Source organism: Erinaceus europaeus, chromosome 9, assembly GCF_950295315.1.
Source record: "Erinaceus europaeus chromosome 9, mEriEur2.1, whole genome shotgun sequence".
NCBI classification, from domain to species: domain Eukaryota; kingdom Metazoa; phylum Chordata; class Mammalia; order Eulipotyphla; family Erinaceidae; genus Erinaceus; species Erinaceus europaeus.
The window spans coordinates 54,698,877-54,713,340 of NC_080170.1; the positions used below are offsets into that span (position 1 = coordinate 54,698,877).

The window sequence follows — 14,464 nt, forward strand, 5'->3', positions numbered from 1 at the left end:
TCCTCCTCTTCTCCCCCCTCCTCCTCCTTCTTTTTCTTCTCTCTCTCTCTCCCCTCCAGGATTATTGGTGGGGCTTAGTGCCTGCACTACAAATCCACTGCTGCTGGAAGCCATCTTTTATCACTTTGTTGCCCTTGTTTTTGTTATTGTTATTGTTGCCACTGATGGTGATGATGTTGTTGGATAGGACAGAGAGCAATTGAGAGAGAAGGGGAGACAGAGAGGAGGAGAGAAAGATAGACACCTGCAGACCTGCTTCATTACCTGTGAAGCAACTCCCCTGAAGGTGGGGAGCCGGGGATTCAAACCTGGATCCTTATACCAACTCTTGTGCTTCATACTATGTGTGCTTATCCCGTTGCGCTACCACCCGACCCCACTGCCAACGTATTCCTTTCTTTTTAAATTTCTTTTTATTTCTTTATTTATTGGATAGAGACAGCTAGAAATCAAGAGGAAGGGGGGGTGATAGAGAGGGAGAGAGACAGAGAGACACCTGCAGCCCTGCTTCACCACTCGTGCTTTCCCCCTGCAGGTTGGGACCGGGGACTCACACTCAGGTCCCTGTGCATTGTAACACGTGCGCTCAGCCAGGTGTGCCACCACTAGGCCCCCGCCACCGTATTTCTAAATGCAATTAAAAGTCACTGAAGAATTTTAAATTACATAGTTACATAATCTGATTTAACATTTAAAAATATTCCTCCTGGTGGCTGCAAGGAAAATCAATGATTAAGTATATTAGCATATAAGAAATTACAGATGGAAGAGGCCAGGCAGTAGCACAGTGGGTTAAGTACACATGGCACAAAGTGCAAGGATCCCAGTTCGAGCCCCTGGATCCCTACCTGTGTGGGGATGGGGGGGAGGGGTCACTTCACAAGCGGTGAAGCAGGTCTGCAGATGTCTATCTTTCTCTTCCCTTCCTCTCTCAATTTCTCTCTGTCCTAGCCAACAACAACAGCAATGACAACAGTAATAATAATAACAACAACTACAAACAACAAGGGCAACAAAAGGGAAAAAATAGCATCCAACAGCAGTGAATTTGTAGTGCAGGCACCGAGCCCCAGCAATAACCCTGGAGGCAAAACTAAATAAATAAGAAATTACAGATGGAAAGGAGAATATGTTTCAGTTACAAATCAATAGAACTTGGTAACAGGTTGGGTGTGAGACAGGAGGGAAACGAGGAAGAAAGAATAAGCTGTATTGAAATAAGCCAATGATGGCTGGCAATACAATTCAATTGGACAGTACACTTGCTTTACTATGGGCATGGTCCAGATTCAAGCCCAGTCCCCACTACACTAAGGGAAATGTTGGTATTGTGGTGTCTGTCTTTTTATCTAAAAAAGTTGGCCTACTGCAGTGAAGCTCCAGTGATAGTTAACTAAATAAATGATCAAACAGGCAGGTGGTATTTATAATTTAGTAGATGAGAAAATGACCAAGTTGGTAGAGATTAGAGGATGGGCATGAGGCTAAATTTTTAATTTAGACACAAATTAGAGATGTTCAAAGATAACCAAACATAAGTGTCGAATGAACAGTAGGATATAGAAGAGTTTGTAACTCAGAAGACCAGATTATTGATATGATTTTGGGGACTCAATACAGATGGATGCAACCACTGACACAAGTGTGTAAAGAGAAGCAAATACAGACAAATGGGTTCTACTAAACGATTAAGTTAGTGGAATAGGAACTTCCACAATGGTACTGAAAAACTGGTCAGTTTGCAATAAGAGTAAACAGTTAAGGGTAGCGTCCAAGAAGACAAGAAATGGCAGTGTGTCAAGAAAGAAGTAACACACTGGGTTAAATGCAACTGTGTCAAAAAGTTATAACATAAAATATTATTTTAAAAATTGAAACCATTGACAACTCTTACAAAAAGTTTCAGTGGAAAAGGGGGTTGAAAGGCAGGATGAAGCTGACTGATAAATAGAAGAAAATGAAGGTAGAATGTGAGTAGTATTTTAGAAAACATTTCTATAAAAGGAGAAAAATATAACAAAAATTTTTTAAAGGCAGCACATAATAATGAAATATGTTTGGAGTAAAAAGGAACAATTCAACAGAAAAGGCAGTAATAATGGTATGGAGAAGAAGTAAAATCTTGGAGCAGCTGCAAGAAAAGGAACTGCACTGTCTGGTCTTAACTGGAGCAGACACATTTCTTCTCAACACATACACACAGAACACCCCTCTATCTGCTTCTATCACAGACAACACAGGCATAACTTTCTAGAACAGATAGTACAGTGTCATTGGATAGCTGCAGATTCAAAGTAGGAAGTGCTTTTTGTCCACTGTGAATAAGAAATTGGGGGAAGTAGGGTGGGTAAGGGGTGAAGAAGGAGAGTGAATGGGGAGTGCTAGAAATCTGAGAGGTAAGCAGGCATGAGTTATCTGCTAGTAGCTGTGAAGCTCTATAGAAAGAGTTCTCTGATAGTGTAGAGCACACATTGAGATCAGTGACTGTTATAGACTAAAAGAAGACAAATAACTACAAACTCAATCACAGAGTTGGGCCAGGCAAATTATCACATTTTTACTATTTCTTTTATATATATGAACACAAGGAAAGAGTAAATGCAATAACTGCAATAACATGAAGGAAAGGTATAGCCAGGCAAGAAGACATTTTCATTTTCTCTTATTGCTAGGCAAGTAAAAATAGAATCCTGGTTCTAAGATGACACTCTCAAATGCCCCACACACATTCTCACTATTCACAAACCCCTCTGGCTTAGAAAGATAAGAGGGGGTCGGGTGGTAGTGCAGCAGGTTAAGCGCACATGGTGCAAAGCACAGGACCTGCATAAGGATCCCGGTTCCCCATCTGCAGGGGAGTCACTTCACAGGCGGTGAAGCAGGTCTATAGGTGTCTCTCTTTCCTCCTCTGTGTCTTCCCCTCCTCTCTCCATTTCTCTGTCCTATCCAACAACAACGGCATCTATAACAACAACAACAATAACCTCAACAAGGGCAACAAAGGGGAAAAAAATAGCCTCCAGGAGCAGTGGATTCATGGTGCAGGCATGGAGCCTCAGCAATAACCCTGGAGACCAAAAATAAATAAATAAATAAATAAATAAATAAATAAATAAATAAGAACAAAAAACAGTAAGTTCTTACTGTTAAAATGTTGACTTCTGTGTTAATGATATAGTATCAAAATAATTACAAATATATTGGGTTGCCAGAAAAGTCATGTAGTATTTTGTATAGAAAAGCAGAAAAATGTCATGACTTTTCTGACAATACAATAATCTTAGATACTCTTAAGATTATTAAATCATACTATCTTAGTAATAGGGAACAATTTCTTTTTTTATAGTTTAGTAAAAAAAAAATTTCTTTAAAAATCAACCAGTTGGGGATCGGGCAGTAGCGTGGCGGGTTAAACACACGTGGTGCAAAATGCAAGGACCGATCCCGGTTCCAGCCACCGCTTCCCACTTGCAGGGGAGTCGTTTCACAGGCGGTGAAGCAGGTCTGCAGGTGTCTGTCTTTCTCTCCCCCTGTCTTCTCCTCCTTTCTCTATTTCTCTCTGTCCTATCCAACAATGAACGACATCAACAATAACAATAATAACCACAAGGCAGCTACAACAACAAAGGCAACAAAAGGGGGAAAATGGCCTCCAGGAGTAGTGGATTCATGGTGCAGGCACTGAGTCCCAGCAATAATCCTAGAGGCAAAAAAAACAAAACAAAACAAAACAAACAAACAAAAACAACCTGTTATAAATATTGCTTTCTTTCCTTGAAAATTGTATAGGCAAAGTTGCCAAGTGATATTCAATAATGACTGTATGATCATCATAAAAACAGCAATGATTCAAATGACTATAGTGTTAATATTCACAATAAGTGAATAAGTGAAAAAGTAAATAAGTGAATAAGTGAAAGTGAGCTAGTAATCTGAAATACTACTAAAATTATTAAACAAAAAAGATTAAAAGAAAAAGAAGATCCCATACTAAGTACTCAGCAATATACTTTAGAAACACACATAGTTAGTTAATGTTCACTGGAATATGAACATGGGCAAGAGAATCTCTGTTCTGTTTTCCTGATAACTTGTAACTGATCAAAATCTTTAGAATATTATTTTATTTATTCCCTTTTGTTGCCCTTGTTGTTTTATTGTTGTAATTATTATTGTTGTCGTTGTTGGATAGGACAGAGAAATGGAGAGAGGAGGGGAAGACAGAGAGGGGGAGAGAAAGATTAGACACCTGCAGACCTACTTCATCACCTGTGAAGTGACTCCCCTGCAGGTTGGGAGCCGGGGGCTTGAACCGGGATCCTTAGGCCAACCCTTGAGCTTGGCACCACCTGTGCTTAACCTGCTGCGCTACTGCCCGACTCCCCCTAGAATATTTTTAAGATGCTATCATTTAAAAATTCTTGCTTTCTACCAACTTTATCTGCTTAGAAAAGTAAACATTGAATGATTCTTTTCCCACTTCCTCAACCCTCCAAAATATTTGATTTTTTCATAAAGTGTAGAGATTAAAATGTAGAAATCTGATTTTATAGCTCAACTTTTTCTTATTATTAACAAACTGTACACACTTGTTAATAGTTACATAAATGACTCTGGCTTCTGTTTCCAGAGAAACAGGAAATAAGTTACAAAAAAAGGGGGCACAGTGACAAAAAGGTATTTAATTTTTATGCACTCTATATTTGGTGATTTGGTATCAGATTCTAGAAAAGCAAGAATAAAGTGACAACTTGGCAGTTACACTGTTGGCAATTTTTAAAAATAGTTATACATCTCATGAATAATATTGTTGGTTGTATGTAGAATAAAATGCTGCTTTAAGGGAAACCAAAGAAAAACATGAATAAACATATAATGGGCTATTATATGTACACATTTAAAATGTCAAGTAAACTACGTACATATTAGCTGAAAATTATAGATGTAAACACTAGCATATGCCATAATTGGGGAGATGGAAAGTTAAATGTAAGGAATTATAATGTTGAGAGAAAAGGGAATTTTTGCAGTGCTGGGGCCTTATACATGTTCAATTCCACCATCCCCAGGCATACATTTTCTTTACTTTTCCTTCAAGGTGAAAGAGAGAAAAAGATACAATGGAGCTTCCCGTGGCACCAGTTATTCCCATATGGTATTGGGCCTCAAACATGGTGAGGTACATGATCTAAGATGTAAGTTAACCCCCAGTGTGGGAAAAAAAATCTTTTTAACAGGTTTAAGAAGTTCCCCCCTCCCCCAGTATCAAATACTAAGAAGATAAGGATATATCAAGCAAATTCTTTTTTTATATAAAAGAAAGAGTTCTTTTGGTAAATCAGATACATTGTTGGCAGGATATGTTTCATGACTTGTGAAAAATAAAAAATACAAATGCAATGGGAATCCATAATAATTAGAGCTCTATTTTCACATTAATATAAACTTAAAATTAAAATGCAGTTAGAAAGATATTTTGTTTTACAATGGTCAATAAAAATAATCTTTAACTTAAGTGCATTAAGCAATGTTAAAGACTATTTTCTGGTACCTATATTTATGGTGGAGGAAGATGATTCAGTCAGTGGAAGATGTTATGCTAACATCTATCATGGGGAGACAGGAAATAGTACACATGGTATCAGCCTTATCAATTATCATTACCCCCAATAAAGTAATGTAACAAAAGTAAATAAATTATCTTTTGTTAAGCTGAAAACTCCTGCTATTGGTTAAAATTCTTGTGAGTTAAACACACTTGAATTCTGTGTTAAGCTCCAGGTTCACAAGTATATACAGACTTATAATTTAGGCCAACATCAAGCTTATGTAATTAAGTATCTTTTGTAATAGCCTTTAACAAGTGTCTCATGACCTGAAATCACCAGGTGAAGCATAACCTGTATGAAAGTATCATCCTCACCAGTCTGATGTTGTGCATGGTGTCCAGATGCCTCCACAGCCTGCCTTTGTTCGATGTCTGGAGAAGGGAGTGCAGAAGTGGAAGGAGGACTTTCTGCAGAGGGTGGTGATGAATGAACCTGAGCTGAAGCTGTGGAGGATGTAGATGGTGGGAGAAACTGTTCAGCAGAAGCATCTACTTCCATCGCTGCCTCATCCACTTCCAAATCAGCACTTGATGGCACCGTAGGAAGAGTTGAAACATCTGACTGTCCTGTTCCACCTTCAAAAGTATTATGTTATTGTAAATTCAAATACTGAATACTTCTCCAAACCAACTACTCTCAAGACAAATGTTCAGGTGAGACACACATTTAGCTATGCACCCATACATATACACACAGTCAGGAATACAGAATTTCAGAATATCAAGTGTCTACTGATGGTTTAGATCATTTGACTAAATGTGCTAAGAGGTCTGAAAATCTATAGCACATTCCTGCTAAAATAATTTTTTCAAGTAAAATGTTCTTTGTGGTAGTATCATTGAGACAAAGCTAAATAACAGTTTGTGAGATGTCTAGTTCCTTTAATATAATGAAAAAAAGGACTCTAGGGGCCAGGTGGTGGTGCAACTGATTAAGTGCTCACAATACAGTGTGCAAGGACCCAGGTTCAAGCCCCTGACCCCACCTGCAGCAGGAAAGCTTCACGAGTGGTGAAGCAGGGCTGTAGGTATCTGTCTCTTTCTATCTCCCCCCCCTCAATTTCTGTCTCTACCCAATAATAAATAAAAATATTAACAATAAAAATAAAAAAGATTCTAATTTAATGACTAGATTGTACAATAATTTATATTAGTATGTTTCTATTCTGTAACTAAGTATTCAGAGAAATATATAATAAAGCTTATTGGCAAGAATAAAGCTGCTAATAGGTTAGTATGAAACAAAATTCAGCAATAAAATTTTAACTACTAAACTAACATAATGCACTCATGATTTAAAATAGCTTTGAGTATCTCCTATTTGATGTGCTTGACTTTGTATTATTTACTTAAGAATACTCAATAAATATGAAACATTTCCTTGACATTGCTTCAAATGCAGATTAGAGAAAAATGAGATAGATCAAATTCTTGTCTTGCAAGATGCAAAACAGACTGAAACTTTTAAAAAATATTTTATTCATTTATTAATGAGAGAGATACAGAGAAAGAAAGATATAGAAAAAGAAAGATCACAGCACTGCTCAGCTCTGGCTTATGGTGGTACTGAGGATGAAACTTTTTCTTTATTCTCTATGATTTAAATATTTCTTAGATTAAATTTAAGAAAAAATTGAATAAACAGTAGGAAAATTCACATTCTAAGAAAAGCTTTAAAAGGAAATTGATAAGCAGGAGTTAACAGGAGTTACTTATATTTGTCAAATTTTTTTTTGTTCTAGGTTTTAAATATTTAGCAATTAACTTTTATACACCTAATTTTTTTTTACAGCGATCAGTTTTCAAAGACTATAAAGCTGGAAAATAGTGAACCAAGATAAGAAAACAAGTCAACTTAATCCAGGAGCTGTAATTAATAATTAATTTATAAAAGTAAGCAAAGCAACAAACTCTTCAATTATATAAAACTCATTTATATGTTTCTGTTCTTAAAAATCTGCATTAGATAATACCAGACTTCCTTATTTTTTTTCAAGAAAAACAAAACTAAGTTCTGGTACAATCTAGACAAATTATAGCCAATTCTCTTGGCCTTAACTGTTTTTTTGTTTTGTTTTGTTTTGTTTTTTGCCTTCAGGGTTATTGCTGGGGCTTGGTGTGGCACTATGAATCCACTATGAATCCACCTCTCCACCACTATGAAAAAGTGTGGTCACTTTTTCCATTTTACTGGTTAGGACAGAGAGGAATTGAGAGAGGAGAGGGAGACAAAGAGGGAGAAAGACACCTGTAGACTCACTTCGCTGGTTGTAAAGTATCCCCCTGCAGGTGGGGAACTGGAGGCTTGAACCTGGATCCTTGCAAGGGTCCTTGTCCTTAGTACTTAATTGGATGTGCCACCACCTGGCCCCTTTGGCCTTAACTGTTTCACACCATATACTCAGCTCTGTAAGACTATAGGTTTAAATGGAATAAATGAGACCAATTTAAATAACTTCACTAAACAGAACCTGTAAACTTTATTTTTTGTCTCCAGGATTATTGCTGGGGCTCAATGCCAGCAACACTAATCTACTGCTCCTAGAAGCCATTTTTTCCATTTTTTATTGGACAGAGAGAAACTGAGAGGAGGGGAAGACAGAGAGGGGGATAGAAAGATAGACACCTGCAGACCTGCTTCACCACTTATGAAGCAATCCCCCCTGTAGGTGGGGAGCTGGGGCTCAAACCAGGATCCTTGCAAGGGTCTTGAACTTTGTACTTAACCTCGTGCACTAATGTCTGCGCCCCCCTCTCCCAATTTTCTGATTACTTTAATTAGTAAGAAATCACCTCTGGGCCGAGACCGTCCTCTTCCTCGATTGCTTTGTGCAACTTCACTTGCCTCTTCAAACCATCTTGACAACATGTCAGACATTCTCTGCATCAATGATATATTGGGACTTTGCTCACCTATGACAACAAGGTCTTATCAGTGAATTTAATAATAAACCAGGATTTTTCACTAACCCTAAACCTAGATTTTAGGCCTCTAAAATTAAGCAATAAAAAACAAGAATCAAGGTCCAAGAGATAGCTCATCCAGTGAAACCCAGGCTTCAGTCCCCAGTACCATATGGGAGCACTATGCATAGCTCAAAGGGAAACAGTGGAGCACGTATATAGTACCTTTCTTTCTCTCTCTGTATAGCTCCCTCCCCCTATCTGTCTCAGTCTTTATCTGAAATTTGTAATAGAGAAATTCTACAGAGTGCAGTGGAATCACCTAAGCACAAAGCTCTGACACCAAAGAAGATACCAAACTGCCCAAATCAATAACAACACATACAAATTTATTTTTACTCGCACCATGCTCCATAGTGTTTCTGTGAGTGACTTTGCAGTTTGAGTCCTACAAGAATAGCTACTAGCTCTCTTACCTACATCTCCACCTATTCTCAGATACTTCCATACCTCCCACCCTAGCTCCACATATTCAGCTCCACATATTCACACCACATATTCAGGTACAAGAGAGCACAGCTAGGAAGAGCTCATGAATAGTAAGCTGAACTGATTAAAAGAACAATTTTGCTGAATATGGGTCCCAGATCAGATCAAATCGATGGGGTTTACAGTCAACAATATTTATATATCTTTCCCATATTAGGGAGCTACTCTTTTCCCTGATGCAGCTTTCTGGTCCTTTTTTCAGCCATGACATCATCTCCCCAGATAATAACTTGGATCTACTTGCATATCATATATCAAGCTCATGGAAAAAAAGAAAAAAAAAACTAGTATAGTCATGGGCCTTTGAGAATATAACTAAAATAGGCCTATGAACTATCTACAAAACGGAGACCCCCAAATCTTAATCTGCAATATTCCAGCTTCTAGGTTCATGATTAGTCAATAACTTGTTTGGCTTTATATGTTAACTTTTTTTTTCAGCCACCAGGTTCCAGATGTTAACATGATGCCAACCGGACTTCTCTGGGCAGACGACCCCACCAATGTGTCCTGGAGCCCCGCCCCACTAGAGAAAGAGAGAAACAGGCTGGGAGTATGGATCGACCTGTCAATGCCCATGTTCAATGGGAAAGCAATTACAGAAGCCAGACCTCCCACCTTCTGCACCCCATAGTGACCCTGGGTCCATACTCCCAGAGGGTTAAAGAATAGGAAAGTTATCAGGAGAGGGGATAGGATACGGAGTTCTGGTGGTGGGAATTGTGTGATCTCTTATTCTATGTTTTTGTCAGTGTTTTCTTTTTATAAATAAAAATTAAAAAAAAAGAATGTTAAGCGTTCTCCTCACTCATAAAAGGTTGTTATCCAGTTTGCAGACGTTACATATGCTCCTATGCTGAATCTGGGACCCAGATCAAACTGATGGGGTTTACAGTTAACATTTATATACTCTTCCCATATTTGGGAGCTACTCTCTTCCCTGATACAGCTTTCTAGTCCTTTTTTCAACTATGACACCATCTCCTCAGACAATAACTTGGGTCCACCTGCATACTAGATGTCAGGTTCAGGCAAAAGCTAGTGAAGTCATGGACCCCTTGGGATATATCTAAAATAGACCTACTAATTTTTTCCAAAATGGAGACCCAAAATCTTCATATGCAATATTCCAGCCTTTAGGTTCCTGATTAGCCAACAATTTGTATGGCTTTATATCTTAACTCTTTTTCAGCCACCAGGTTCCAGATGCTACCATGATGCCAACATGACTTCCCTGGGCAGACAACCCCACCTATACATCCTGGAGCCCTGCTTCCCCAGAGCTCTGCCCCACTAGAGAAAGAGAGACAGGCTGGGAGTACGGATCGAATTGCCAATGTCCATGTTCAGCAGGGAAGCAATTAAAGAAGCCAGAACTTCCACCTTCTGCATCCCTTAATGATCCTGGGTCTATACTCCTAGAAGGATAAAGAATAGGAAAGCTATCAGGGGAGGGGATGGGATATGCGAGTTCTGGTGGTGGGAATTATATTCCTCTCATCCTATGGTCTTGTCAATATTTCCATTTTATAAATAAAAAATTTGAAAGGACTGGTGCAAGATCCCAGTTTGAGCCCCTGGCTCCCCACCTGCAGGGGAGTTGCTTCACAGGCGGTGAAGCAGGTCTACAGGTGTCTATCTTTCTCTCTCCCTCTTTGTCTTCCTCTCCTCTCTCCATCTCTCTCTGTCCTAAGGACGACATCAATAACAACAATAACTACAATAACAATAAAAAACAAGGGCAACAAAAGGGAAAATAAATAAATAAAAATTTGAAAGGACAAAAAAAAGAACAATTTTGCCATTTCATTTATTTGCATTGTTACTGTTAAGGCAAATTCCACACATTTTAATTAATTAATTTGAGAAAAGATAATCAAAATATAATGCTAGCAATCTGATGCCTGGGACTGAATTTGAGACCTCATGCTTGACAGTCCAGTGCTCTAGCCACTGTATTGCTTCCTGGCTGCAAATTTTACACATTTGAAGCAAACTTAGAGATGGAGAGACAACATAATAGTTATGCAGACTTTTATGCCTGAGGGACAAAAGGTTTTAGATCCAATCCTCAGTATCACCAGAGCTGAGCAGTGCTCTGATAAATTAAGAAAAAAAAAAAAAAAAGAAGAAAAAGAAAAGAAACTGCAAGCAAAAGTTTTTTTCTTTCCTCCCAACTTTTCTTCCTTCAAATACATATGTTGTCTCTTAAGGGAAACTTCAAATCTGATATGACATCTAAACAGAACAATTTTATGCTATGATCATATATATATTTTAAATTTTATTTCTTTCTCTTTCTTTTTTTTAAAAACCAGAGCATGCTCAGCTCTGGTTTATGGTGTATGGGGGATTGAACCTGGGACTTTGGAGCCTCAGGCCTGAGAGTCTCTTTGCATAACCATTATGCTATCTATCCTCTGCCCTGACTGTGATTTCAAATGGAAATAAACTGCCCTAAAATTTTCTTTCCTTCTCCTCAAAGACTGAGTTTTGTTTTTTCTTTTTTTCTGGGAAGTGTATAACAAAAATTCTAAAAATTATTGCTTGCCTTTTCTTTCTTTTTAAAATTTCTTTATTAGGGGATTAATGTTTTACAGTCAACAGTAAATATAATAGCTTGTACATGTATAACATTTCTAAGTTTTTCACATAACAATACAATCCCCACTAGGTCCTCTGTCATCCCTTTCCAGAGTCTTTTACTTTGGCGCAATACACCAACTCCTAAAATTTTCTATAAACAGAATTTTGTAATTTGTCTTTATATAATGTAGCTTTTTTAAAAAATATATTTATTTATTTATTCCCTTTTGTTGCCCTTGTTTTATTGTTGTAGTTATTATTGTTGTTGTTGGATAGGACAGAGAGAAATGGGAGAGAGGAGGGGAAGACAAAGAGGGGGAGAAAAAGACAGACACTTGCAGACCTGCTTCACGGCCTGTGAAGTGACTCCCCTGCAGGTGGGGAGCTAGGGGGTCAAATCAGGATCCTTAACCTGGTCCTTGTACTTTTTGCCATCTGCGCTTAACCCACTATGCTACTGCCCAACTCCCAGGGAGTATGTTTCAAAATATACATTATAATTCTAGCTTTTTGTTCTATTGTTTGTTTTTTCTGCCACCAGGGTTATCAATGGGCCTCAGTGCCTGTATGCTCCTAGTGAACTTTTTTTGTTGTTGTAGTTGCTAGCTAAATCCTTTGTTATGATGATTGATATATATATTTATTTATTTAATTTATGAAAAAGAATCATTGACAAAACCATAGGATAAGAGGGGTACCACTCCACACAATTCCCACCACCAGAACTCTGTATCCCATCCCCTTCCCCAATAGCTTTCCTATTCTTTAACCCTCTGGGAGTATGGACCCAAGGCCATTGTGGGATGCAGAAGGTGGAAGGTCTGGCTTCTTTAATTGCTTCCCCGTTAAACATGGGCATTGACAGGTCGATTCATACTTCCAGCCTGTCTCTCTCTTTCTCTAGTGGGGCGGGGTTCTGGGGAATCAGAGCTCCAGCACACATTGGTGGGGTTGTCTGTCCAAGGAAGTCAGGTTGGCATCATGCTAGCATCTGGAGCCTGGTGGGTGAAAAGAGTTAAGACAGAAAGACAAACAAGTTGACTAATCATGAACCTAAAGGCTGTAGTGCAGATGAAGAGTTGGGGGGGGTTTGTTTGTAGATAGCTAGTAGGCATATTTTAGTTATATTCCCAAGGGCCTGTGGCTATACTAATTTTTGGGTTTTTTTTCCCCGAGCCTGAAATCTGATATGCAGGTAGATCATCCAAGTTATTATCTGGGGAAATGATGTTATGGCTGGAAAAAGGACCAGAAAGCTGGATCAGGAAAGAAAATAGCTCCCAAATATGGGACCTAGTGACCATTTTTTCCATTTTTTTTCCATTTTTAAAGTGTGCTAAGCTCCCAAGGTGATTTCTTATGCTTCTCAAAGGCATTTAATAGAAAGAAAAACAATTTTATAAGCTATTATAAAACTGCCAATGGGGGAGGGGCTAGGAAATGGTTCAACCAGTACAGTGTATATTTTATCATGCTGAGTTCAAAGGCAAAATATGGGAGCATCTGCAGAGGGAAAGCTTCACCAGCAGTGGAGCATTGCTGTGTTGTCTTTCTTTCTCTCTCTCTCTCTGTTTCTCTCTCTCTCTCTCATCCTCTGGGAAAAATAAAAAAGGAACAAAGAAAAAGTAGAGTCCACTAAGAACAGAAGAGCTGCACAGGTGCAGAGCCTCCTCAAAAACCCTAGTGGGGAAAAAACTCAGTTTGGAAAGTAAGAGTTTTCATTTTTAAGTAATCAATCAATCAATTAATTAATTTTGCCTCCAGGGTTATTGCTGGAGCTCAGTGCCTACACTATGAATTCACTGCTGCTGGAGGCCATTTTTTCCATTTTGTTGCCCTTGTTGTTGTTATTGCTGTTGTTGTTGTTGGATAGGACAGAGAAAACTTGAGAGAGAAGGGGAAGACAGAGAGAGAGAGAGAGAGAGAGAGAGAGATAGACCTGCTTCACTACTTGGGAAGCAACCCTCCTGCAGGTGGGGAGCTGGGGGCTCGAACCAAGATCCTTATGCCGATCCTTATGCTTCACACCTTATGCTTCGTGCTTAACCTGCTGCACTACAGCCCAGTCCCCAAGTTCTCATTTCTTTATATATCTAGAGAAAGGCAAAATTAAGTCTAACAATACCTAATACTTTATGGGGGAGATATGCATGTTTATACTTTAAGCAGAAATTTAAAGTAGTACATTCTTTTTGGAGGTAAATTGATAACTATCAAAATAAAAATGCGTTTATTGTGCCCCATCATTCTCCTTTTAGGAATTTACTTAAGCTACACTAGTACAAAATTATATTAAATATAGGTACAAAGAGGTTTGTTCCAATATCACTTGTAATAATGAACAAAACAAGAAATGCGTTAAAGTGTTGGTTTTAAAACACCATTCTACAAAAGGCTGGCAAAGTCTAGTTACCATCTCGTTCTCGCTCACTCTCAGGTCTTGCTCTCGGTCCGGTATCTGACCAGTCCCCACGCAGTCTCAAGCGCTTCACTGGGGGCTGACGCAGCTAAAATAGGAGAGAAACTCATTGGTTAAACTTTTCATGCATACTTGAAAAGATTCTCTGCAGCTCCTTGCTTCTATATTAGGCACATATGTGAAGTGCTCCATCCAAATATAAAAGACCTGTGGAATCATCCTGTATGTTGTACAGCACTTATAACAATAAATATTCATCTATATTAAGAGTCTATGTGTAGTGCCTTCCACTTGAAAAATCTAAATGTAGCTCTATAAATCATACACGTGTGAATTCTAATCCCAGTCAACAAAAGGAAAGCTATTTAACCACACTAGGCCTAAAGCTTTTATTAGGA

The 14,464-nt window shown here is 38.4% G+C and overlaps 1 protein-coding gene across 10 annotated transcripts in view; it reads right to left on the reverse strand.

Annotated features, from left to right (window-relative positions):
* The window catches only part of DCAF6 (DDB1 and CUL4 associated factor 6), a 125,442-nt gene that overhangs the window by 69,415 nt on the left and 41,563 nt on the right, over positions 1–14,464 (reverse strand). For all 10 annotated transcript variants that reach the window (XM_060197983.1, XM_060197986.1, XM_060197985.1 and 7 more), the window contains exons 8-10: positions 14,061–14,154; positions 8,402–8,521; positions 5,924–6,184 (exon numbers count right to left, since the gene is read on the reverse strand). In XM_060197983.1, the coding sequence (XP_060053966.1) occupies positions 5,924–6,184; positions 8,402–8,521; positions 14,061–14,154 (475 nt within the window). The remainder of the gene's footprint in view (positions 1–5,923; positions 6,185–8,401; positions 8,522–14,060; positions 14,155–14,464) is intronic.